At 43.1% G+C, this 26,224-nt stretch overlaps 1 protein-coding gene across 1 annotated transcript in view; it reads left to right on the top strand.

Annotated features, from left to right (window-relative positions):
• CEP85L (centrosomal protein 85 like) overlaps positions 1-26,224 on the top strand; it is a 415,641-nt gene that overhangs the window by 291,274 nt on the left and 98,143 nt on the right. Inside the window, exon 4 of the mRNA XM_069235375.1 lies at positions 3,732-3,856. Coding sequence (XP_069091476.1) covers positions 3,732-3,856 — 125 coding nt within the window. The remainder of the gene's footprint in view (positions 1-3,731; positions 3,857-26,224) is intronic.

Raw genomic sequence — 26,224 nt, 5'->3', positions numbered from 1 at the left:
GATTAAGACTCTTTGAATTTGTGGATAAAGGTAGTGAGTGCCAGGGATGGGTATGTGCAGGGCCACTGGTATTATGCAGCAGGGGAGGGCTAAATTATGTGGCAGGTTGAGTAATTTATGCTTCAAGAAAATGCAAATCCTGCAGCATTATGCTGCACTTTTGTGATAGTTTTAATTATTTTGTTGTTTAAAAACTTAACACTGTCTGGACATTAATTGCACCTCATTAGTACCAGTTTAACACCCAAATATAGCAATAAGCTATAGAATGGATACCAGTCAATTTTTCCAAAGCTGTATCCACTGTGCGCCAACAGGTGTTGCTGCGATTTTAGTAACTTTTGAACCTTTTGATGTAGAAACAATTTTTTTGTTAAAATCTGTAGTTTGTGGCAGATGACTGAAGATGTGACAAAGGCGGCAAATGTACAATTTTGTGAAAATTGCCGCGGCCGCACAGTCGTGTAAATCCACTGGCCCTGGATATGTCCAACAGATAGGAAGCCAGGTGCACCCACATTTTAGATAATAGCTCCTACGCTTTCTTCTGTACCCACACCGCCCACTCTTTTTACCTGCGTCTTTGGCTTGACCCTGCCTATTGGCCTACCTTTGCTCACTCAACTCCTCCTCTTCGTCTTCATTTTTGGCTAAATCGTAGATGTTCCCCATCTCAGTTGCCACTCACAACCATGTCCCGTGGCCTTCATCATTGGTCAGATGTTCCCCGGGTCGCTTCTGTTGTGCCTTGTTTGTGTACGCATTTTCCCTCTCCTGTTGAAGCTTTACACCGGCCATCCTTAGTGATGTGATCTGCCTTCCCTACTTTGAATGGAGCTTCCCATTCCATTTCTTGCAGCAGCACAGATCTATCTTCATTCACTTGTCAAGACATGTACATAAATGAGAGACATATGTTTATAATCTCCAGGTTACGCAATCCCACTAAAGGTTTTAGAAATAAAAGCTATGTTCCTTTAGCAGTGCCTTCTGCGCCTTCCTGTCTGACAGACTTTAGCATGCAGAGATTCAGTGGAGAGAATACGACTGAGCTGTTTACAAGTAACCACACCATCTGCACACTCCACTGGCTTCCTATTATCTGTGAAATCACCTCCAGGACACACAGGGCAATTCAAATATGTAGCCCAGATTTGTACAGTGAAACCCAGGCCTATATTACTCATTGTAATCGCAGTGTTCCACCGTTAAGCAGCTGCTCAATGTTTCACACTTCACAAATCACCCATAGGTAGGAACTTATTTTGTATGCAGTTCTCCAAACTCTTTATATTCCCCCTTGAAACTTCAACACATCAGTCCTCGACCATGATAATTGTGCAAGAAATGGTAACCTATGGCTTGCTCACATGGCTGCTGTCCAATCTGCAATGCACCTACCAACAGGAGCAGGCTTGCTGGTCTTGATGTGTAGCATGATGTCCTTCAGAGTTAAGCTAGGAAAGGCTAGCGTGCTCCTAGGCATTCCTTACTGGTGGATGTATGAAGTATTCACCAGAATTGAAGCTCAGAGTTAAAATCGGTCACGTGATAGGCTGAAACAACAATGGACCAAGAGGACATCTTAGCGTGTCGTAAACTAAGAACCACGCCAAACATATCATCAAACATGTTCCAAAATGGTTCCGGTACAAACCTACCCTTTCAAAACACTATGATTGTGACTGACTCCTTGAAACACTGACACCTAAATATAATAGCCCCTTGACATAAACCACTCAAATGGAAACGTACCACTTACACCTGCATTATCACAGTGTCAATCATCGCCGAAGTTCCACCATTGCCAGATTGTCATTCTTAATGAACACACTGATTAATGTTGACCTCAATTTCACAAACAAACTTTCAATACATGCTGACTGTGCTCTTTTTCACAAACATCACTATAGAACACACATTGGCAACGCAAATAGGTCTGGCTTTTGTAAGTCCACAGTTTATTTAATTGCTTTTTTAAATGCAAATGTTTATTAAAACTGTAAAAATAGTTTAAAAATGAAATATCTCTGATTAAAGTTAGTGTGCCTATTTGGAAAAAAACGACTCGTCGTAAGGATAAAAAAAAAAAAAGTAAAACAATTAAATGAATTCTTAACTTGGCCTAATAGCCTTGGCACTGAAATCAACTACTTGTTAGGTGGATGGAAATGTGCAGTAGCAAAATGCTGTCACTCACTGTGAAGAGAGCAAGTCTCTGAAGTAGACTAACCACTGCTCCAAGTTGTTGGCTGTGGTGGGCGTAAAGAAAAGTAAATGGCCTTTGAACAGACCAGTGGATTAAGCAGGCTGGCACAAAAGCCGTTTGTGTTTGTATGTAATTTTATTTATTTCTTCGGAAAACCTGAAGCTTCTGAGACAGCTAAACCTGTATTTTGCCCAGATCCAAAAAGTATCACAGGGGGTCACGTTCTCTCTTCACCATCTTAAAATATCCCAGAAGTATCCTCCAGGCTTCAGGACACATGACAGGGACACCTCTCGGCACTTCTACACATCTGAGCACGTCGGGTGCAGCACTGATAAGAATGCAACACCTGATGCTGCCAGCTAATTAGAATAAGCTAGAAGGCCAAACACAAGACTCTCGTGCATCTGTCAAAGCACTTAAAGGTCGTACTGTTGACTGTGAGTCACTTCACTTCTCAACTAAACTAAACACAGAGTTCTCCTGCTACAGACGGTAACAGCCAAACACGAGATACATCACCAAACCCAAGCCAATACATCCAACACAGTCAACCTTCAAGCAAGGGGTAATGCATCAAAGACCATGCAGGTGGAAACTTGAGCATCTCTAGTAGCACTAATCATATATATATATCTTGCTTCAGGCTGTTCACCATTCTTGTCATGTTTTCATCACAGTTCCGCTGTCTGGCGCGTGCTGGCCACATTCTAGTCAACACAGTGGCACATGCTGGCAGTTGTCCTGTGCAAAAAACCTTGCATCACATAAGAACCATCTAAAAAAAAATTGCCATTACCCCTTGTACCATAAAACATGTACATTTTTTTGCTTCAGTAAACATGAAACCAAATAGACTTCCCCGCTTGTCCTCTCAGTTCACTCAGATGAAAACCACCACGTGCACACAACCACACCATCATAAATACACGCACTAGCAGAAGCTTCCTTGTGCAAAGTAGGTACTTGCCATACCATTAAAGATTGTGGATTCATGAAGATGCAACCAGGAACTAGGAAGAAGAGCTAAGGATATTGAATAACAATAAATTCACTACTTTCAGTACTACTGCTGTGAATCCAAACACACTGCGTCACCATCCTAGACTGAAGGTGCACATTATTTCTAGTTCGAAAGTCCCAGATATGAGTTGCTATGTTACCTTAAGAGCTTGTGGGTGGTGCACAGATAGTTCTGAATATTCTAATCCACATTTGATGGTAAGTTGTATTTGCCCTGAAGCATGTTTCTAGTCTTAAAATGTAGGTTTTGTGCTGTCAGAAATTGGAAACACCTTGCCCTCCTTAGAACCTGCAGAGCATGAAGTGGGTTCTGTGGTGTGGGACTGTAAGAGGATGCACTTCACAACTTCTATGTTGTTCCTATGTAAATAAATAATTTTCTCTTTTAAAAACTTGTGTTTACTACGTGCAAGGGAAATGGTGTGCTAGCTCGGAATGTCATTGTTTGTATTGTCTTGCTGATCTTTTAATTAATGGTATGAACTTTTTTAATCTGCAGGCTGGGCCTAATTTTACTCGACCAGTTTATCCAGCTACGGGACCCCCTCAGGATTTCAGCAAGTGGGAGTCCTTGATGAAAATCAAAGAAGGACTGCTGAGGCAGAAAGAGATTGTGATTGATCGGTGAGTAATACCTGCTCCAGGTTTCATTATAATGTTATAGACCTTTGTTGAGCAGTGTAGTCACATAATGCTAACACATCAAGTATGACAGTTGCCATTGTAGAAGCGTTCAAAGCTGCTATCTGATCACACTGCAAGCTTAGCTCGAGTTGTGCAGACTTACCTGTTGGCATAAGTGTGAATAATGGGTGGATGAATAGCTATTCCTGTGGAAGTGTTAGGGAATGGGCAATGCTTATGGGGAAAACCCACAAAGTCTTAAGTTTGCGCCCATTCGTAACACAAACAAACGTTTACGAGTATCATCCCACTTTTCTGCTCTCCTAAACTTACACCTAAATAAATTATTGTGAAAATGTCGCTACTGATGCTAATAAAGTAAATTGCGTCTGGATGGGAGCTTTTGGAGTACTGTTTAGGTTTCACCTGCATGCACATGTGCTGTGCTTGCGAAGTCTTAAGTAAATAAAAAAAAGTCTTAAAAAGGGCTTAGAACCCGCCCCTACTTACCTGAACTTAACATTGATTTAGTCCAACGTCAGTCTAATTTATGTGCCTCTCATTGGCCAGCACATTGTCGTTTGCACTTCCGCTGTTACTTAGCCGTACTATCCTGCTTGGAGCTTGTACCAGGTACAGCTTCCAGGTATTGGCCACTGGCTAGTGGCCAGTGTTCTTCCACTGCCTACATGCCCTGAAGGTACTTTTAAAAAAAAATATTCTTTGTCTTTGTGCACTCCATGCAAATGCATTGGTAGGTTGCCTTCTCTTCTCCCCGCAATGCCTTCCATTGGCTTTACCAATGCTTTTTTTAAATATTTTTTTTTTTAAGCCCCACAGTCACAGAAGTTAAACCTGTAATGTACTCATGCACATGTATGGCAACTCTAACATTTTATGCCAATGAACATTTAAGCCATTAAGCCAGTTGAGTAGATTTATTTCCCCATGAAACACAAAACCCTTTAGTTGTATAGAAATGTTGCTTTTGCACACCTCTCTAGATAGTCATGTTGTTTTTTCGCAGTGTTGTCAGTAATACTTTCCACATTCTCAGTGATTTCTCCGTGTTTATGTGACCGGCAAGTTTCAGAAACGTTTGGACATGACAGAACAGGGTCACAGGTGCTACGCTTCTATCATTGCCAGTTACCTCCGTTGTGAGACAATTTTTAGGACCCGGCCTCACCACAGCATTTTAATTTGATTTCTGAAGCGTGGCTTCTGTGAAAGGCAGGGGGTGACAACTGAGCTACTGCTCCTGGAAGCACATAAATACTGCTCATGTTCTTTCTGGGGGGTCATTGCAGACTCTCTCTGGCCCATTTAATTTATATTGGATTTATATTGATTTTTGTGTTCCCCTTTCCCTGGTCTCGTCATCAGACTTCTTGTACTTTCTATCTTGTTTTCAAGCGGCAATCCATCTCCAGGCTGCACCGCTGCCATAAGGCTTTTCAACAACCAATGCCACTTCAACCTATTTAAAGTCGTTCTAGTATATCCCGCATGAAACCTTTACGTTTCTGCCTTCTGACTGCTCCAGCCAATGGGATGCAAAAAGTCAAGCATTGTACAGCAACTTTAACACTGGGGGTTTGCAGGGAGCGCACTGGTATCTGGAGTGCGATATAATGCACCATTTTAGCGGCTTCAGCTTTCACCGTAAGACCGTTGCTCAATACCAACTGCCCAACACCAACAGGGAAGGAAACTCAGCGCTGCTGGCACAAAACAAAAAAATTGTGTTTTTAAAATGTACCCCTTTTCCCCCTTTTTTTTCTTCTTTTTTACAAAAACTGCTGTCCCTGGACCGTTAATTCAGTCAGTTTAAATGCCTCATCTGAAATGCCTCAGTGAATCTGTGAGGTGAAACCGAAGCCAGACAAACAGCTAAAAAAGAATTCCAGCCAGTGTGCCTGCTTGCTTGAAAGAAATGCAAATGTGAGCTACGTGTTAATATGCAAATGTGAAGGGTGCTTTTGAGCCGGTACTGACTTTAATTGACCTACTCACTCGAAGCTGATTACCCAGATTTGTTCTTTTTGAGTGTTAGTGCAAACAACTGGCCTGTGAAGTGCGTGCTTTTAACTGTAATTGTATTTATATCACGCTTACTACCCCTGGAAGTGTTGAAGGGACAGTAATGTTTAAAAAAAAAAAACATTATGTACACTCTGGGTTATTAATTAAATAAAACTATATTTTGGAATCACCATTTTAACTGAAACATTTTACGCATTTTGTAGCAGTTTGTCTTATACTGTGTGCAGTGCAAGTTTAAAATAATGAAATACATGTTCATCGTGCTTTCTGTCACAAGCTGTGACCCCATAGCACTGAAAGTACACTTCACTTTTATCCACTGCACCAACCAATACTTAATTCTGTGAATGACAAAACCAGTAGATTTAGCTTGGGCAAAACCTATTGGCTTTGCCAATGCTTGTGTTACAAGAAGTAGCCAGTGCACTGTTTTTGAAATTCCTTACATTCTTTTGTATTTCTTACACAGCAAAACATGTGACTCTTTTGCAGTGCATGGATGGCAAATGTTCTTTCATTGTAATGGAGAGCACATTGAACTGCTTTCATGCAAAATGACTCATGCCATCTTGCAGTGGTGAGCAGATAAGGACTTGTAACTGAAAATGTGTGCTTTGATCAGGTCAGAAATGCTGCTGCTAGTGGCACCACTGTGTGACTGATGCTGGTGCACAGTACAAATATGGTTGGCCCTTCTAATTCTAGTCTCTCTCCTCCCACCTGCGTCCAACACCAATTTATTTCCTACTATGCAGTTGTGCTGGAACAGTTTTCTAAGTGGGAGTGCTACAAAAGGGGGCTGAGTCAAGATGGCGGCAAGGATGGATGTTCATTAAAGAGCTCCGTAACAAAGCCCCAAATAAATCCTGCAAATTTCCATAATGTAAGCAGAGAAAACACTTCCACATTCATGCAGTAGCTTCCAGGAAGCCACAGATACGTTAAACTGATGTGAGGGACCCGAACAACGGCTCAGATGCTCCCGCCCTATCCTATCTGCACTGTCTGCACCGCGTCGGCTGCCATTCCAGATCTGCGGCCAGCCATCTAATCTCCCCTAGGGTGTGGCATGACTCTGCCTGGTGCTCAATGGTCTTTTGAGCGGTGTTCCCAGATGTCCCGCTGCGGGCTGACTGAGGTGAGGAGGAACACGGTGCTGTGGGCAGTAGGAATCCCGGTGGAAGAAGTGCTCTGCCTGCGGGTGGAGATGGTGTTGCGGTACGGCGGCGGGGCTGGTGTGATCCCTGGACAGACTGGGCTGTGATTGTGAACCAGCGCACGGCTGGGAGAGGACCTCCATTTGCCTTGGTGGTGACTGCACCGGACCAGCCACGGTCAGGCCCGAAGGTCACCTTGACAAGAGCCTGGGCACTGTGGTGAGGAGATGAAGGGGAAGCAGCGGAGCTGGGATGAAGAGGCCTACGCACTGAAGGAGGCTACCGCTTCACCCCGCCACCCTAAGGATCAGAGGTGAGGGGCAAAACTCGGATACTGGGCCCAGAGTGCTTTAACAAAAGAGAAAGCTGCTCGCCTCTGAGAAAAAAGGCTGTGGGACCTGGATGGGCTGGTGCTTGGAGAATTGGACAGGGCAAGGCTCTGGGCCCCCTAACTTCGCCATTTGTTAGGCTCCCCAGCTCGCACCCTCCCTTCTTCCCGCAAACCTCCATTCCTCTCCTCCCCACCCCCTCAAAATACAAAAGAGCAACCTTCCCTTTTTGCCCCACTCTCTCCCCTGTGCTAATCACAGGTAGAGGACCAACACCAGGCATTAGGGAATCTGTGCAGACATTAGCAGTGGGACTGGGGGCTTTGGGGGGTGATGGTAAGAGGGGGAGCCCTAGAAGTAATTACTACACAAACGGGGCTGGCTAATACACCCCAGCTGGAGGCGGACGCCTTAGAGAAGTGGTGACATCAAACAAGAGGTATTAGCCCCCTGAAGAAGGAACAGCCCAGCCTGCTGCGACCAACACGGACAGTAGAAGTTGAGCAGCTACTAGAGTGGGGGTGGGAGACATATCCCAAAATTGACCAGCACCCAGGCACACCCACACCAGGAACTGGGTGGCTGGACTGGAGGTCACCCAACTTAAAAAAACAACTGCACAGTTGAGGGCGTCACAAGGGGGATGGGAGAATGTGGTGGGACACCCCGTAGTCACCACTTGAGCATCAGCCTATAATCCTGCATCGAAGTGGTGGCTGTGGAGAGAGGGAGTCATGCTGAAGGATAAGGAGCTCGGGCCTCCTGCCAGGGGAAACTTGACAAATATGCCAAGCTGGTGCTGACCACTACAGTGGGAAACACATATCCTGAGACCCAACAAACCCCTGATAACTCAGTACTACTACAGGCCGTTCAGTCCTCGCGTGAGATCCTTGGGAGGAATGATAGGCAGACAGAGTATCAACAGCAGAGACAGAATATCAAAGTTGGAAGAAACCGTTCAAACCCTGTGCAAAGAAGTTACAGACTGCTGCAGCATCAACAAAGACATAGGGCTTCATTACGATCTTGATGGAGGGGTTTCCTTTATCACAAATGGGATGGATATCCCATCTGCTCTATTATGATCCCATTATATTTTATGGGGAACGCAATATGGCGGACTGGATATCCGTCCTAATGAGGCCCATAATTTGGAGGCTAGAAAACTCAGAAAACAGGGCCAGACGAAACAACTTGTGTTTCTTCGGGTTCTCTGAAGGAGCGGTGGGCCCAAATATGCACACATTTCTGACAAACTGGTTAAAGCAAACATTTCCACAAGAAAAATTCTCCCTATGCATCATAGTCAAACATGAACATCAGGCATTGGGCCCTCAACCGCCTCCTGGGGCTCTCCCAAGAACAGTAATCATACGTTTTCGCAGCCATCAAGATAGGGACTTGATCCTCAGAGAGGCAAGGAATCTGGGGGAACCACAATATGAGAACTCGAAAATACAGATCTACCCGGACTTTACTTGAGAGGTACAATGTCAGTGACGCACATTTGACGGAGTCAAAACGAAATTGTGAAGTCTACAGTTGCAATACATGCTCCCGTTTCCAGCAAACTAAAAGTTAGCTTTCAAGGGAAAACATACTACTTTCACACTCTGGAAGAGCCGTGGGAGTGGCTGAAAGAAAGTCCCCGACTGGAGAAACCAGATGCCAAGACAACAGGAACCTCTTCACTGCAGGAACTGGAACTGCACGCCTCAATGAAATGGACGCTTGCAAGGCCAGGACAGAAAACAACAAGATGAACTTGCACGCCATGGAGACCGACAATGCAGACTAGGCCTATAATGACATCCTCATACTCCGAGAAGGAGTTTTACTCGACTCCCAAAAAACATAAAAAGACAGAATCCGGGGAAACGCTAGGGAAGAAGGAACCCAATAGAGGTCATGAGACATACCCAGATGCATCTCACCCGCTGGCAGAGGCCATTGCTAGCCTTGAGAATGATTCACTGAATTCTGGGCCTCTCCCCCCGGACGATTTTGCAACCGGGGAAACAGATAACCCTTGACAGGTGTGAATATATGCCAGGGTACAAGACTTGGCCACCCCATAAAGGGAGACCACGACCTAATCGCCACCTGGCGACTGCCTTCATCTACATTGAAGTTCCAGGACTCAGTTTCTGTTTAGTTAAGGAAGTTTGATTTTTTGTGAAGCAGGGTGGCTACAGACCTCTCAGACACTTCTGTCGAGTACTTAGTTATTTCACTGAGGGAACTCACTCACAGAAGACCAAGGGAGGTGATGGGACTAAGGGGGACAGTTCTTTACACAGAGGCCATGACACTGGGGAGATGGTACAGGATCTACCAATTGGGAGATTCATTGGGTGTATGTAACACTTCTGGACATAAAAGAATTAGACACTGTGGCTTTCTGGATGGAGAGAAACCCAAGCAAAATCACATATGGGGCCCCATGTTACTCCCTCACACACACAATGATCTCACAGATGAGTGAGGCCATACGTAGGAGGGGAGGGGTTTTCCTCTTATGACATGGAATGTAAATGGACTCGTAATAAAATCAAGAGGAGTCTGGTCACCACATACATTAAGATTAAAGCCATAAGTGGTCCTTTTATAGAAGACTCATCTGAGAGGCTCACATTGCAGATTCCTGGGCAGAGGGACGTACATGGTATTAGCACATGCGTATACACCTCAGACTCCCGAGGAGTGGGCATGCTAATCAGAAAGTGTCTCTCCCCCCTCCCCCACTCTCGCCACAGTAATAACTTAGGTAGACCCATAGAGGACTTACGTGGCAGGGAAGGGAATCTGAGTTTGGAGGGATATTACCCTTAAAAGCATGCATGATTGAAAAGCAGGACATTGGACAAGTTAGCCGAAAAACCTTTGAAATTTGCCCTCCCTCCCCCGCCCTACGCGCGTGCACGCACGCACACACGCACACTCTTCATAGGAGGCAACTTTAATGACATAGTGGACCCATACTTAGATCATACGAGCCTAACTCTGGGACACACAGGGACGACACTATTGGCTGGGTTTCTGGACACTCTGGGCCTGAAGAACCTGTGGCACTCCAGACATCCATACAAGCATAAATACTCCTACTTCTCAGGAGCACTTAAGGTATTCTCCAGATTAGACTATATTCTCGCCCCAACAAGAGAGGTGGGAGACATAACAAAAGAGAAATACCTTGCTAGGGCCCTGTCGGACCACTTTGTGATATGGCTTGCGGTGGGGACTTATCCCAGCTTGCCCAGGATGGGATGAAGGCTGAATGCCTGGGAGCTTAGGGATCATGAAATGACGCACCATCTTTAGGTTGACACTGAAATATACTTAGCAGAAAACCTTAATAAAGCCATAGCCCTCCGCCTACTTAATGTGTTTGTGGAGGTCAAGGCGAACGGTCCCTTCCCACTGGACCGCCATAATACCACTAAAGTTTGGACCCATAAAGCTGGGAAACCCACTGAGAATTATGGCTCATATGGCCCGATCTCACTTTTCAACACGGAAACGAAAATACTAGCCACTGTGCTGACCACAAGACTTCTGATGGTAATAACTGACCTCATTCACAACGATCAGATGGGCTTTATGCCCAAGAGATCTACGAGACTGAACCTCTGTAAACTTTACAATTGGTTGGAAACAGTTATGGCTTGGGAAGACCCTCCTATAGTCTTAGCCCTTGATACTGCAAAGTCATTCAATGCCATCCAGTGGCCTTTCCTGAGGCAATCGCTCTCAAAATTTTGTTTCGGACCTCCATTCGTGACATGGGTAAACCTGTTATTCACAACCCCTGTGGCAAGTGTGCGAGTGAATGGAGCGACATCTGAGGAATTGCATATAGAGCGAGAGACGGAACAGGGGTGCCCCCTGTATCCCTTGTTGTTCGTGCTGACCCTAGAGCCCTTGGCATGCTTAACAGGATCACACACAGGCATTGTGGCGTTGACATGGGGGATTTACTATATGTCATGCATCCAACAATGACACTCCCAAATGTAGTCCAGATTTTCGACCGATATAGGGCCCATGCTGGATATCAAATAAATTGGGACAAATCAAACAAGTACCACCTAGATACTGATGAAATTCTGAGGCAACTTTGCATTACCGAGATGGGGTTCAAGTACTTGGGCATCCACATGACTGTGAGTGTGGAAGACAGTCTTAATCCTAACATCAGATCCTTATTGACAGAACTTCACAATCTGGAAGATTGGAGATGGAGACACCTACCTTGACGTTGCTAGGAAGGGCCGCAATATATAAAACTTCTTTATACTCTCCAAACTACCTTCTATGTTATCCCAGAAGAGTTTTTTTACCACAATTGAAAGGGAGGTTCAGTTGCTCATATGGAATGGGAAGCATCCCCAGGTAGCGCTACAGGCGCTTCAACAAACCCAGTATAATGGTGGCATAGCCCTTCCAGATATTCGAGCCTATTACTAGGTGTCACACTCACATGACTAGAACTACTCGCAAGAGGATCACCCGACATATGCACTAGAAAGACGCCAATTTCTTATGCACCCCTTTCTACACTACCTATACGGGGGACACGGAACAAGACAGCTACTGCCGGCAACTCACTTAGCCATAGCAGCGTGGGCCCAGAGACGATTTGGCTGGCACAAACGTGTCACCCGAGAAACCCCACTATAGTCAGGTACATACCGAAAAGAAATGGGAAAACTGAGAGGCTTCCGTGCTTGGGACCTGCTATGGATATCCAAAATAAGGGATAATATAGAAAATGGTGCATTGATCCCATACAACTCCCTCAAACTAGACTATCAAATACATGACACACAATGGAATAAATACATGTAGCTTAAACTTGTATGGGAAGCTGAGAAGCTCGACCGTGGCAAACTCCCAGATTATGCCCCCTCTGGAAGGGAGATTGTTCCAAGGAAAGATAGCAGAAAACGCGAACTCCTGGCTGTATGAGATGCTAATTAACAACATGCCTGACCTACTTCAACACCTGAAAGCCCGATGGGAATTTGCAGTTGGAGAGATGGACGACATTGACTGAGAGGCGGCCCTAATGCACCCAAGGGAGATGGCTGTTAAATCACAGCTGAGGTTAATACAGTTTAAGATCCTACATGGGGCATACTATGGAAGGGATCGTTTGCACCAACGCGGTAGAGCAAAATCCCCCCTCTGTCTCTGTTGTAGAACCGGCAGGGGCTCATTTGTGCATACGCTGTGGGAATGCCCTGTTATACAAGTGTATTGGTCCTTAATAATTGGAACTCAACAAAATAATGAGATGACAAATACCCTTAAACTCCAAATTCGTGCTACTTTGCATACCTACCGGTATCAATAACCCGGGCTAAACTGCTCCTTTACAATCTGGATCACGTTGTAGCCAAAAGAGATGTAGCTAAACACTGGGGGAATGAAGAGCGGGTATGGATCTTTATAGGGTGGTGTGGAAGAGGGGAGTTCTGATACCTCAGTTGGACCGCCGCAATAATCTTAACACAAAGCATACACACACAGTGTTAAGCTCTTACATACACCGTGCCGCAAGATACATTTTCCCACTGTACTATTCAACATTATATCAGATCCCAGATATCTTCTTTTAAGATTTTATTAGGGTCTTCATTGAGACATCGACCACTGTGAATTGATTGTTGAACATGTTGTATAAAAACTACAATAATTTGTTTTAAAGGGAATGTTGGCAAAAGAGTTAAACTACTGAAGGTCTAGGGACTGTGAAAATAAATTCCAAGTGTCCCACAAAGAACAAGTGTAGCAAATGAGCCGCACCTGTTCAGTAACATTGGCAAGAGCCCACTGTCCTAAATATAGTATTAGATCATGATGTGGTAGTGCATTGTCATTTACTGCCAGCACATTTTCCATTAAAATGGCCATTACTGATAAAACTGTATATTGCACAAACAATGTGTGGGAACCGGGTTTCAGCAGAATTAAAATGTTTATTTCTATCACACTTCAGAATTACAAAAACGCTTGATTTGTACTTTCTTAATTGTTTAACAGCAACTGATGTAAATGGCACTGACACCCATGCTTAGGGTCATGACAGTGCTATGTGAAAACCTGAGATAGGTAAACATGGCTTCTGGTAGCAGGCGGGTAATGTACAGGACACAGAGATGAACCCGTGGGTTGGTCTCGAAGTGGTAAAGTCAACAGGGCACTTGCCACCAGTTGAACACTTTAAAGTAGTGCTTCCAAAACGTTTTACAACCACGATCCAGTTTTTTTTTTAACGACCCACTTTCACGACCCATCTAGATTTGATGGACATTAAGTGGCTTATTTTTTAACGTAACAAAAGCATTGTGTGCTAGTGCACTGTCATTTACAGATATCACATTTTTTATTGAACTGGCCACTAAATTTGCCCAGACATACAGTTTTACTGATAAAATTATACTGCACACAAATGATAACGTGTGGATACCAGGTTTCAGGGAATATTTATCATTTGCTCATCACCAAGTAAAGTGTTTTGATTTGTTTGGATCCTATTAGAATCTTAGTTTCCATCACACTTTAGAATTACAAAACAAAATGTGCTTAATGTTTCTATTCTTAACTGTTAAATGTGTCCAGTTCATTTACTGGTATTTAAATGTTGTGTGTTACAAAAAGTGACATCCTACAGCCCTTCCGTTCACACTTTCTATACCCCAGCAGGGTTTTCACATAGTTCACTTTAGTTTTCCTTCTCTGACTGCAAAGTGAGAGGAATTTGTAAACATCAATTCCCATGTTAATTTTTTTTTCTTAATTTGTAGGAAGACATAGCCTGGCATTTGACCTCTGTTTTGAAGTGCAGCATATGTGACGAGATAAAACAGAATTTAAAGGCAACTTTATTTATTTATTAGGCCTTTGTGATCCATCAGAAATCAGCTCATGACCCACAGTTTGGGAAACTCTGCTTTAGAGTACCACATTCTCTCTTATCTGCCACTGCAATGAATGTTCATTATCATGTTTGCCACTGTATTTGCAATTCCATGTTCTCTAGCCCTGCATATGTGCTGCTGCATGCTCTTCTTCAGCACACACGGTTCCAAGTTTACTTCCTCTACAGATGTGCTGTCGCATTCAGGCTATGCTCCTTTTGACATCTGGTGTGCTGCCTCATTCTGTCATGGAGCAGAGTTGCTGCCCTATTCTCTTTCTGCCTTGCCTAAATCTCTTTCTGACCTTTGCCCCATCCTCCTGCCTTCGCACCACCTTCATCTCTGAGCCGCACCATCCTGTCTCCAACTCGTTTCAGTCTCTCCACCTCACCCTTCATGACTAGTTCATCATCATCATTCCTCACACCTTCTCGCGTTACATTACTCTCATGACTACCTCACGCTATCCATTACTCTCTAATCATATCAACACGCGCACACATGCTGCTTCTGCTGTAGCTGTTCTGCTTGTGGGAAAGCTAGCACTACTGCTACCCATGTTTTCTGTGTGCTTGGGGGAAATAGCAGTGCTTCTGTGCGATATGTATACTATGCAGTCTTCAGTGCCACCTTCATATGATTACTTGACAATGATTCTGTCTCCAGTGCTATGTTGCTACTTCTGTTTTGATTCATCAATCTCCGTGATACTGAAGTCTTGATAGGCAAGGCCTCATCATCACCAAGACCAAGAAATGGAGGAAGGAAAAGACCAAGAGACAAGCATTCTCGTACCATGCACCAGGGATTTAGAACTCCATTCCAACTTAGATCCAAAGAAGGCCTTCGCTCTTCCACTACAAGAAGTAGGTCAGTCGTCCCTGTTCCAGAAGCACCTCACCGCACCGCACATGAATGTCAGTAAAGATTATCACCGTTTGCTCAACAGCTCAGTTTTCTCAATATAAAGACCCATACAAACATTCATAGAGTACAAGTCCAGCAGACAGTGAAATTCATTTCCCTTTACGTTTTTCACATTGAGTAAAACAACCTCCATTTTGCATGTTACAAGCAAAAATATGAACTTAACTTGCAACATGGTTCTACTTCTTCTATTCTTGTTGCACGCCACCAGGCATTTTTAATTTCATATGGAGATTCCCATGTACAGTGCTCACTCCTAAAAATCCCACAGCTCTCTCTTTCTCAATTTAAAGCTGCCTGCTTCTCATGGTAGATTCCATGCTACACATTAATACCAAGTAGTTGCTTAAAATCCTAGTCTCGCATCACTGGCCATCCACAGTACCTTTATTTTCCTTGCTCCTGACATGATGCAGTGGAATGGCAGGCTGCCTCTACATAATGTTTTTACTTTGTGTTTTATTAATTTGGTAAAGAACTCAGCATAAATGCTTTAAAGGTTGAAGTTGATCTGCAGCGTTTGCCATGATTTGGTCTCATAGACGACTCGTCACCTTCAGAAACATGTATCTCGACAGGATTACCTCAGAAACCATTCTTTTGAAATGTAAAATCAAGATAGTGTTCTGGAACCCATGCCCTACGGTGGAACTGGATGTCTTGGGTCTGCTGGTTTATGGAGACTTTTTAAACTGCCGTATCATTTTTGTACTTAGGGTCTCAAAGCTCAGGCAGTTGCATGTATCCGTCTTTGACTGCTAGTATTCAAAAACATATTGGAATGAGAATAAAGCTTAGAGAGTGGAGTTTTGTCTTTGAGACTCCATGAAGGGTGATCAGTTAATGGGGAGAACATGCCAAGAGAGTAACCTGAGATCTCTGTACATTTTCTTACCTCATGTGCCCATAATTCTGCAGTGCCTCAGTGGTGTTTGTGTGGCTTACTACCAATGAGTTGGTGGAAAGAACAAAAGTATTGTTGGCTGCTGCCTAATGAGACTCAATTGTTTATAGCTTACATGCATATATTGGAATTTCCTGCAGGGACATGTAACTGGTTTACCATTTTGTCTGCAAACCTACGTGCCCATCGTTGGATGCAGGCAGGTTGATGGACTTCTGCTGTCTGCTTTAATGGCAGCCTGCTGCAGTGGAAGTGTTGCATCATTGGAAGTATTCTATTTACTCGTATGAGGCAACGAAGAGCAGCACAAAATAGAAAACCTGGAAACAGTGATCGTGAAACTTTAAGAAACGGTTCTTGAGATCATAAGAGAGTATGTGTTCCACTTTCATCAACCCAGGGATAAAACTCTCGGAGAGTGAAAGCCAAACTGAGGCTTAAGAATGGTTCCTACTACTCTTCAAGAAATTTGAAAGCGTTGAGGTGTGGCAATCGCTTTCCATGCCTCATGGTGGACAAGGCTTGGACATGTGTGACAGTGTTTGCTTCTAACTTTTTAATAATAGTGTTGGGATGGTCCACTGGATGTAAGACTATCCAAAAAGTAGGAATCCTTGGAAAGAAATTCAGTGCTTTAATTTGCACTTGCTTCGAAGGCTGCTCCTCCCATTCCCCACATGTAACAGACAATTAGCAATACAAACTTAGTCGTAGGCTCACTAAACTTGTTTTGGATTAGCAGCTTCCATTCTACTGACGTTCTTGTCTAACATTTCTTGCTTTTTGAAGTTGGTGACTTTGGGAGAACTCTCTATCTTTGTGTCACGGGCAGGCATGTCACGCATCACCTTGCCATCTAAAGCCACCAAGTAATTGCCACAAACAGCAACATAGAGAAACAAGCATTTGCAATGCAATGGGTCTCACATTTGCTCAAGTTAATTATTAGCGTTGTAAAATCCTAACTGGACTTTTCTTGCCACATAAATTGAAAATGAAAAGTAATACAGTTTCACATAAACAAGCCATTCAAAGAGCCATGACATCGGTGTGAAGGAGCACACAAAAGGAAAAATAAGTTTGCTCGCAGTCAAACGTATCGGCAAAAGTGCAATTCGCCATGTAACAGGGGCGATGTCCAAGGCGGTAACTAAACTGCCCCTAGGGGGGACAAACGTAAAGCATTTACCAATGAAAATAAAGGATTTTTGAAGGGCAAGCCCATGAACGAGTGATGGTGATGGGTGTACAGTGGGTGTGGTTAAAAGCCCAGATACATACCAACACGTCAGCTGCTATGCTCGACCTAAAAAGGGTAAGCTTGAGCTATAAACAGTAAAAGCAACGTCAAAAATCTTGTTGCTAATGATCAGTCTGTTAGAGCTTTGAGCTGATGAGATGGCATTGTGTGCCCATGTTATGCCCGAGGGTGTACTGCAAATGCATGTTCTCTTCCTCTTTATGAACACCATTACTAGCTCTTTCAGGTAATGATGATGTCCTGTAGTTTTCGTGTTTTTTTTTTTTTTAATGTCTCGGTTCTGACAGCAGATCTGTTAAACAGACCTGTTCCTTACAATTTGCACAGAGTGGGCTTTGGGTCCACCTGTTTCATCAATTTTCTTTGTCAACTAGCCCCTCTCAGCCAGTGGCTTGAGGCTTTGTTAGTCATTTCTTGTCTCAGCTGATGAATTCTTCTTATCTCAGCTAAATTGTTGGCTGTTTGTGTGCATCCTTCCCCCACCACTCGAGTGCTTGCATTGACCTGGAAGGTTCTAGTTTACAACTAAAGCCCTCTCTGCCCCTTCCTGTTGATTTTAATGTAGTTATGCTGCATCTCATAGCAAATTATACCAAGCAATATAAGCTTTACCAACGCTTGTTAAATCTTGAACCTGGCAAATATTCATTAGTATGTTTGCCCCACTAGTTTTTAAGTGGGTGTACTGCTCTATTGAAATCTGACTAAGCCTCTACTTACTGTAACATGCACAGCTCCCAGCAGGTGATAACACGACTACACAAAAATGTGCCCACTCTCCCTGATAGAATGCAAAATGGTTGTCTTACATTTGCATCACATTTGACTGTATTGCATTGCTTGTCTTTATTACACCAATATCAGTCTTATAGTTTATACTAATCCGTCATCTGCCAGCCATTTTGTAACTCACTGTGTCTGGAATTCTGCCAAAGAGAAACTGATAGTTCTAAGAACGAAAGCAACATCTGATTCAGCCACATTAGCCTTTGCATAGTTTACTGCAGTCCTTCACTAATTGATCCTTATTCCTAATTCAGTGTGACTTTGAAACAGAACCCTGACATATCAAAAGTGGTGTTTGCCTGAAAACATATAATTTCTATTGGTATTTAAAAAGCAAACAACCACTTGGTGGGAGCCCTTTCGAACTATGCACAGGCATGACTGTTTGAGTGTAACATACTACACTGGTTGTTAGAATATCATGCCATACTTCTTTTTCGGTCAGGCTTCTCCGCCATAATGCTAATCACAGTGGAGTGCTAATTATACATATATTGTGTCAGCCACATCTCCGATGATAGGCTGATCACAGCCGAGGGTATATCTTTCATACTAATCGTATATATAGTGTCAACCAGCTCTTCGAAGGAATTCTAATCACATCCAAGGGTATATCCTTCAGACTAATAATACATATATTGGGTCAGCCAGATCTCTGAAGTTATGCTAATCACAGAAGAGGGTATATCTTTCAGACTAAACAGATGTGTATATATATCTATATATCATTGATATAGTGTGTCAACCAGATCTCTGTAGGTATGTTAATCAAAGGCAAATGTATATCTTTCTGAGTAATATATATATATATATATATATATATTCACTTAAAAAAAACAAAGGTTACAGTGAGTTATAGTAAAGCTCACATTATAAATGTGCAAAACAATAGAAAGCCGCCTGTTACAATTACTTATCTCAATTAACTATAACCTGTGCCCTAAAGTAACTATAACTCGCTTCCCTGTCATACACAGTTTTGTGAGTGGGTGCGTAAGAGTTTCAGTGGGACTGTGTGAGAGAGTCTGAGTGGGGCTGAGAGTGGATGCACGAGGGTCTGAGTGGGGCTGTGAGTGGGTGCGAAAGGGTCTGAGTTTGTGTGTGAGTGGGAGAAAGATTGAAAAAGAGAAACAGAGGGAACGTTTTTTAGGCTTTGAGGCTTGATATACTTAGAATGAGATATTTATGGACAAATTGAAAAGAAAAATGTATTTCTTAAGTATGAACCTTAAATTTTTTAAGTTTAAAAAAACATTGAAAAAGGAAAATCACCATGGACACACCAGGAGTATAACTGAGGGGCTGAGTGGCCCCCCGGGGGCTGTTTACAAAAGAAGCGCGGAAGCCGACGCTTTTTTTTTTTTTTTTTTTTTTTAAACTTCAGTGTATCCATGCCAAAAATTTAAAAAAAAAAAAAAAAAAATGCATTTTTAGCCTTGGGGTCAAAAGAGCTAAGGGGTCCGGGTGACTATACCCTGGCCCCTTTTCTTAGTTTATTTTACATTTATTTCCCTCCATTTTTTTTTTTTTTTTAAACACTTCCTTGTTGAAGTGTTGGCAGCCAGTCAGATCTCAGGACAAGATTGGGAGGGTTCGCGGAGCCTTTGTGTCCCTATATATACAAATATGGATTTTGTTTAATTTCTCAAAAACTACTGAACGTATTTACACCAAATAATAAAAAGGTCCCTTTCTGGGCCAAGAGCTACCTTTCTGCCACATTTAGTGAAATTCTTTCCAGTGGTTCAGGGGCTATGGCGGTTCATATCCCTATGGAAAAGTGCATGGGGAAAAAAACATTTTGCCCCCTCTCCTTTTTTGTCTGCCCCCACTTGATGGATCACCTTGAAACTTTCCAGACATCAGCTGACGTGCGCTTCAAATTTTGGGGGAAAATATTGTGAAGATTCGTCAACTGGTGCCAAAGATATAGGCAAGGCAAAAATGCTTTTTCTGTAGGAAATAGGTCTTAACTTTTAACTACATGCGACCGCCACTATGTAATGTGTGTGTGTGTATGTATGTATGTATGTATGTATATATATATATATATATATATATATAGAATCAACCACATCTCTAAAGGTATGATAATCAAAGCTGAGGGTATTTCCTTGTAAGTAATCTTGTGTATATATATTGTGTCCACTACATCTCCAGAGTTATCCCACTCATGTAGACATCAATCTTAAAACCTCTTTAGTGTGTTATTTTACCTAAATGGTTTGTCATGATGTCAATATATTTTTAATTAGTTATAATTTTAGCTTTGGTTTTCGAAGGGACACGGCCTATATTTGGCACATTTAGTAACATCCCAACCATGTTTTGTGGATAAAGTGATCGCAACTGTCTGCATATTTACAGGACTACATGACGCCACAACGGCATTAAAGGAATTGCAAAGACTGGGAGGCAACAGCCTAGAAAGGTCTTTGTAAAATCTGATGAATGACTGTGATGCAAAGGCACTTTCCTCGTTTTAGTTGACCAGTTGCATTGTGAGCCCCCAGAACTGAAGTAGATCCTCAGATACATTTGCCACCCCTGAAGGGATACTTTAAGTATTTCTCTTACATAATAAAACGCCACAGTATCTTCGCTCGTTATCAAAACTCTCCCACTATCGTCACTTGTGGATTTTGATTTTATTTTTCTTTAGACGTCAAATACGTACAGACTGTGTGCTAAATGTTTTCAACCACGTTCCCCTTGCTCCCCAGAAACCTATCAGTTGGAAAATAAAAACTGCTTTCTGCCTGCAAATGTAGCATATGGTTTAGATCTAGTTTCACCTTTTTAGTTTATGGTAGAGCTGACGTCTTCTTTGACATGGAATATTCAGTTTGTTCCATTTGGCAGTTTTGCCAACTTTAACAGTTTATCTTTATTTGCTCATCGTAATGTGTTTAGAGACTTGTTAAAGAAACTCTCGGGGTTGACTTTTAAAATCCCATAATCTAAAACCTCAACTGAAACTCTGTTAGCTCATCGTATTAACATTGTTTGATGCAAAAAATATTTGTTTGTGTTAACCAGAATACAAACGGATAACAAAGAAAATGAAAGTGAACCATTGACTGAGAAAAACGTTGCCCTGGCTCCTTGGAACTGGCCATTCACAAAGTTTTCACATTTCTGTCTGCTTGTTTGCTTGCCACCATGTGGTTTTAAAGCTTTTTCAGAAGCTTAGCTTGTTGACTGGTGATTTTTTTTTTTTATATGTCCAGCTGATTGTATTGAAATCTCCAATTATCATGTTTCCTTTTTTTAAGACTGACTGCGTGTGCTGCAAATGTATCTTAAAAGGTTTGAATTATTATTTGGAACATAAATGTTTACCAGAGCCACTGGATTCTTCATTACGTATTCAGCGGTAATCACTGTACATGTATTGACCTTGCCTATTCTTGCAGTTGGGTGTGTTACTTTCCAGAATATGTTTTCATTAAGAATTTATGGTCTGCTGAGGCCCTCGGGGATTCACCAGGCAGCGGGAGAACCCAATGCCTTAGGAACCGTCACGGGAGGGGTTGAGAAGCATAGCGGCCTATCTGGGGAAATGCCCTGAAGGGGCATCATCTGAGTGGAAGAGACAGTCCGGGGAAGAATAGAGCAAACGACAGAAGGGATCTGGTCCCTCCTGTGACCATGAGGAGGTGAATGCTAACAAGATCGTCAGATCTGGGACAAACTGATAACACAGACACAGCAGTCCTCCCCCGTCGCGCCCCCCCAACCCCCCGAACAAACCGCTTGTCCCCAGAGGAGCTGGCGTACGAGGAGAGCATGAGAGGTTGGAGTGCTTGTCCCTCCTTCTCCTGTTTTGATAGCTCATGGGGCACTTGGAGGTCATGTCAGTAGGAACATGGTGGGGTGTCCAGGGGTTACACCAATGCTTCATGTGTTACATCATTTATCCCAGGAAGGGGGAAGTAGTAATGGATTGCATCTGAAGCTGCAATTTGGAATGGCCTGATCATCAGAGAGTTTTGGCTGATCCCACCATACTGTGCTAAGAGGATGGCATCCCTGGGTAGACTTCTGGCTTATCTACATAAACCTAGGCCTCCATCTGAATCAGTGGATACACAGGCACATAGGACATCGTAGCAAGCCGCAGTCCTTTATAATGTCTCTCACTAAGATGGACCTAGTGTAAAGTCTCCATATTTTCAACCTTGAGCTTAGAGATCAACTTTAAGGGGACATAGAACAGAGCCTAGCAGACTTACGCCACGAACTTGGTGCAAAAATGAATGAACTCAGATCGGATGTAGACTCTTTGGGCCAGAGATTATTGAAGCTAGAGGCTAAGATGGGAACACGGAGCTTGATCAAGCTGACAGCTCCTTAAAGGGAGGCACTATGGATCAGAACATGCAAAACAAATTAGCCAAAATAGATGGCCTGAAGAACCGTTTTGACTGTCAAAATGTGAGGATAGTGAGAGGAAGCTGAGGACTTCAACTTGGAAGCTTTTGTGGTGGGCCTGTTTTCCTGTGTACTAGGCAGCGAATTGGCAGGAACTTCAACTCAGCAGAGTGCACAGTGTTCATCTTAAAATATCACTACTACTCAAAAAAAATGTAAGGGCCTGATTTCGATTTTGGTGCAGGGGTTACTCTGTCACAACGGTGAGGCTATCCCGTCTGCTGAAATGTAAATCCCATTGTTTCTGATGGGCTTTAGATTTCGGCAGACGGGATATCCTTCACCGTTGTGATGGAGTAATCCCTCCGCCAAAATGTAAGTCAGTCCCTAAGTACTGAAGGCAGTACATGACAAAGGTGAAGGCTCCTTTTAAAAACACTCTTGCACTATTGACTGTGATATCTCTCAAAGAACCGTACAGCACTGACTGGATTTTAGTAGAGGAGCATGCCGGGCCAAGCCTTGCCACTGGATCCCTGCCACATTGGCATCTGAAAGAACTCAAATGTATAAAATTAACACGACTGGGGTAGCTTGTCCAAGATGTGGGGAGGGGGTGCCGAACTCATGCACATGCTCTGGACATGCTCCTCACCATCTGCTTATTGAGAGGAGGTAACAACAATAGTTGCAGATGTAATATTGAGAGAGGTTCCCTGCTCCCCTGACCTTTGTCTCTTGTTCTAGTTCCCACACACCTCCAAAACCAAGACAACAAGCAGGTTTCAGGACCTAGCATACATATTGGCGAAGAGGGAAATCATCAGGAATCGGAAAGCCCCTGGAGGTCCCTGAATCACCACTTGGCGTAAGGGGTTTGAAAGGTGGGCAGGGTATAAGGGAGAGGTACTCCTGCATGAAGCGAGGAGGGGTCGGGCTCCCTGTACGAAGCCCAGGCTTGGGATACTCTGGTAGATTGCTTAAAGGAGTCTGATCAACAGTCACCAATGGGTACACCAGAGAGCTCACCCGCTGCTCCTTAGCTGCTATAGTTGAAAAATCTAGTTGCAGGAGGGAGATCACACAATTAGCTGCCACAGCTGTGACATGAGTGTGCTGATTGTATTTGCAATCAGATAGGAGCAAGGGAATGCTACTGTCTAGGATTTGTACAGAAATGTCAGAATAAATACGAGGCATGGATTATGGGAGGGAAGGAGATGGTGGTTAGAGTGGAAGTTGGGTAAACTACTGTTTACGATAACAGCTGCATAGGCTTGGAATATAAAAAGACAAGACTGGTGCAATAGTTGCTGTAGATTGTTTATAAGATAAAACTTGATACAATCCGTTTAAAAAAGATCTGAAAGAACTCAAATGAGAATGTAGGTTCTTCTTTGAAATGGATCTTACCTGCCCTCCTCGGCCCCACCAAGCTCCCTGATACCTTTTAGGTCGTTATCTCTGGAAGTGGCCAGTTATTTGTCCCCTCCCACAGCTGACCCTTGCAAACTGATCTTAATAAACACCCTTATCTGCGTAGTACGAGGTTTAACTAGTGCTGTGAACATATTTATATGTTTTGCTAGTTCTATGAAATTGTCCCCAAAACTGATTCCGTCCTACACTAGGGCCAGCTTCTGAAGAAGGGTCACCAGGATTGTATACTACTGAACACTGTCTCTGCGTAGGTAGTGCAGTTGACATTGCCTAAAGAGCACACTGCACTGCTTTCTGTGCAGATTCTACCATAATGTCAGATTCCACCTTTAGTTGTTAAGTCCATGTCAAGGATCTCAGTTATTGCGCCTCACTCATCTAGTGATTTTTATCATGACAAATTTGCAAAGAGCTAAGTGAACCTTTCAGGGTTGATACCACTGGAGGGGCTACCCTACCTTCTTGGGATGTAGAAAGTCTCTGAGTAAGTTGCACATGACTTATCTAATGCGTGGGGGTCAGGCAACCGGGGTAATTATAGCAGCCACAGTGTTTGTAGGCGGAATGCGTTTGTGGCTTGAGCTGGGCTGATGAAACTGTGCACATGAGCCCACTTATAGGTGAACTTGATGGGCGGGCGCATATCTGGTCCTCCAGTTTAAGAAATGCATTCCCTCTCAGGCTTCCTTAAAGCACAGGTGGGATAAGCAGAGGGTGTGACTTAGTGTCCAGGATGGGGTTGGGTGTGCATATCACGCTAGAGGGCTAGCAGACTGTGGCTGAGGATGTGCAGTCATAGTAACGGTTTTGTATAGTAAAAACAGAGCAGAGCTTGACTTCGTTGTCTGAGGGCTTGTGAGGTGGGCATGCGCGGCAAGGCTATTCAGGCCTTGAACAACCTTGCTAAGTCTCTGCTGCACCTTGATGTGCAGGGCATGATTTACCAAGTGCAGTGAAACATTGCTGGCTCATGTATGAGGTGTACCGTGTACTGGTTATGGTGTGCAGGTAATTCCAAACTTTCTAGTCTTTTCCGTTTTCTGAAATATCCTTCGTTGAGAGATTTCAAGCTGTTTCAGTGAACTAGGAAGGCATGCCTATGCCTCTTTAGTTGACTGTTTTGTTACTTTGCTTTTCTTTGGAATTCGCCTGTCTAGCCAGCAGACATTTGATAGCAGTGGTGTTCTGTAAATATGTGAAGCTGCAGGCAGCATTCTGGTGAAAAATGTGACTTATCTATTGTTGATAATAGAAATAATTCCCTGCGTAGAAATAAAAGAATTCCCTTGCAAAACTGCCCATTGTGCACTGGCATTTGAGGTTCTTTTTCACCTAAAAGCCTTCCGTAGAAAACGACAGATGGGCAGTGTTACTTATGGTACTATGCTGAGTTCTTGAATGCACTTTAGGGTATTTTAATGTCTCGAACAGCCTCCCTATAAAGGCTGCTTTTTAGGTCGAACTTGGCAAGACTTGTATTTAATATGGGCTTTTAACCATGCCCATTCTTGCCATTCATTCTTTGTTGGGCTTGTCTTAAATGCTTCATTTTTATTGGTGCATTTTTTGAAATGTCCCTCCTTTTGCATGCTAAGTTCCTGCCCAGGGGATTTCACTTAGAGAACATTTTTGTTGGCCATCACACTACATAAAGCTTCCTCCTGTTACAGCGTGTGATGTCCTCTCCTCCTCCCTCTTTCACTTTTGCCTTTAATCCCAGCTGCAATCCTTTCTCCTTGTGGCTCAGCACCATGCTTCATATTCAAATGTATGTTTTTCTTCTTTACTGTGCTTAGGGACTTTTGTTTTTTTACTCCAAACACCTCTTCAACATTTGACCGTGTTTTGAGTGACTGTGTGTGCCTTTATTTTTTGGACTCAGTTGTTATGTTCAAGGATGCTTCTTTGCGTGCGTTTTATGAGACAATAGCTCACAGCTCTTCAACATTTGACTGTTGTGCGCCTTTATTTTGTGTACTGTTATGTTCAATGGTGGCTATTTGTGTGCAGTGTTTTGTTTACTGTGCGTATGTGAAAGTTGAGAACATTCCTTTCTGTTTCATTTGTGAAAGTAAGAGCACCCATTTTTTTTTTATATTGTGCGTATGTGATCGTGAGAGCACTAGTTTATTTTTTTCATTTATGAAAGTGAGACCACCAGTTTTTGTTTTTTATTTGTTTCAAGATTGCGTGTGTGCTTGTTTGACTTTTTAAATAT

The sequence above is a fragment of the Pleurodeles waltl genome, chromosome 5 (assembly GCF_031143425.1).
Source record: "Pleurodeles waltl isolate 20211129_DDA chromosome 5, aPleWal1.hap1.20221129, whole genome shotgun sequence".
Classification (NCBI taxonomy): Eukaryota; Metazoa; Chordata; class Amphibia; order Caudata; family Salamandridae; genus Pleurodeles; species Pleurodeles waltl.
This window is presented reverse-complemented; position numbering and strand designations above follow the sequence as displayed.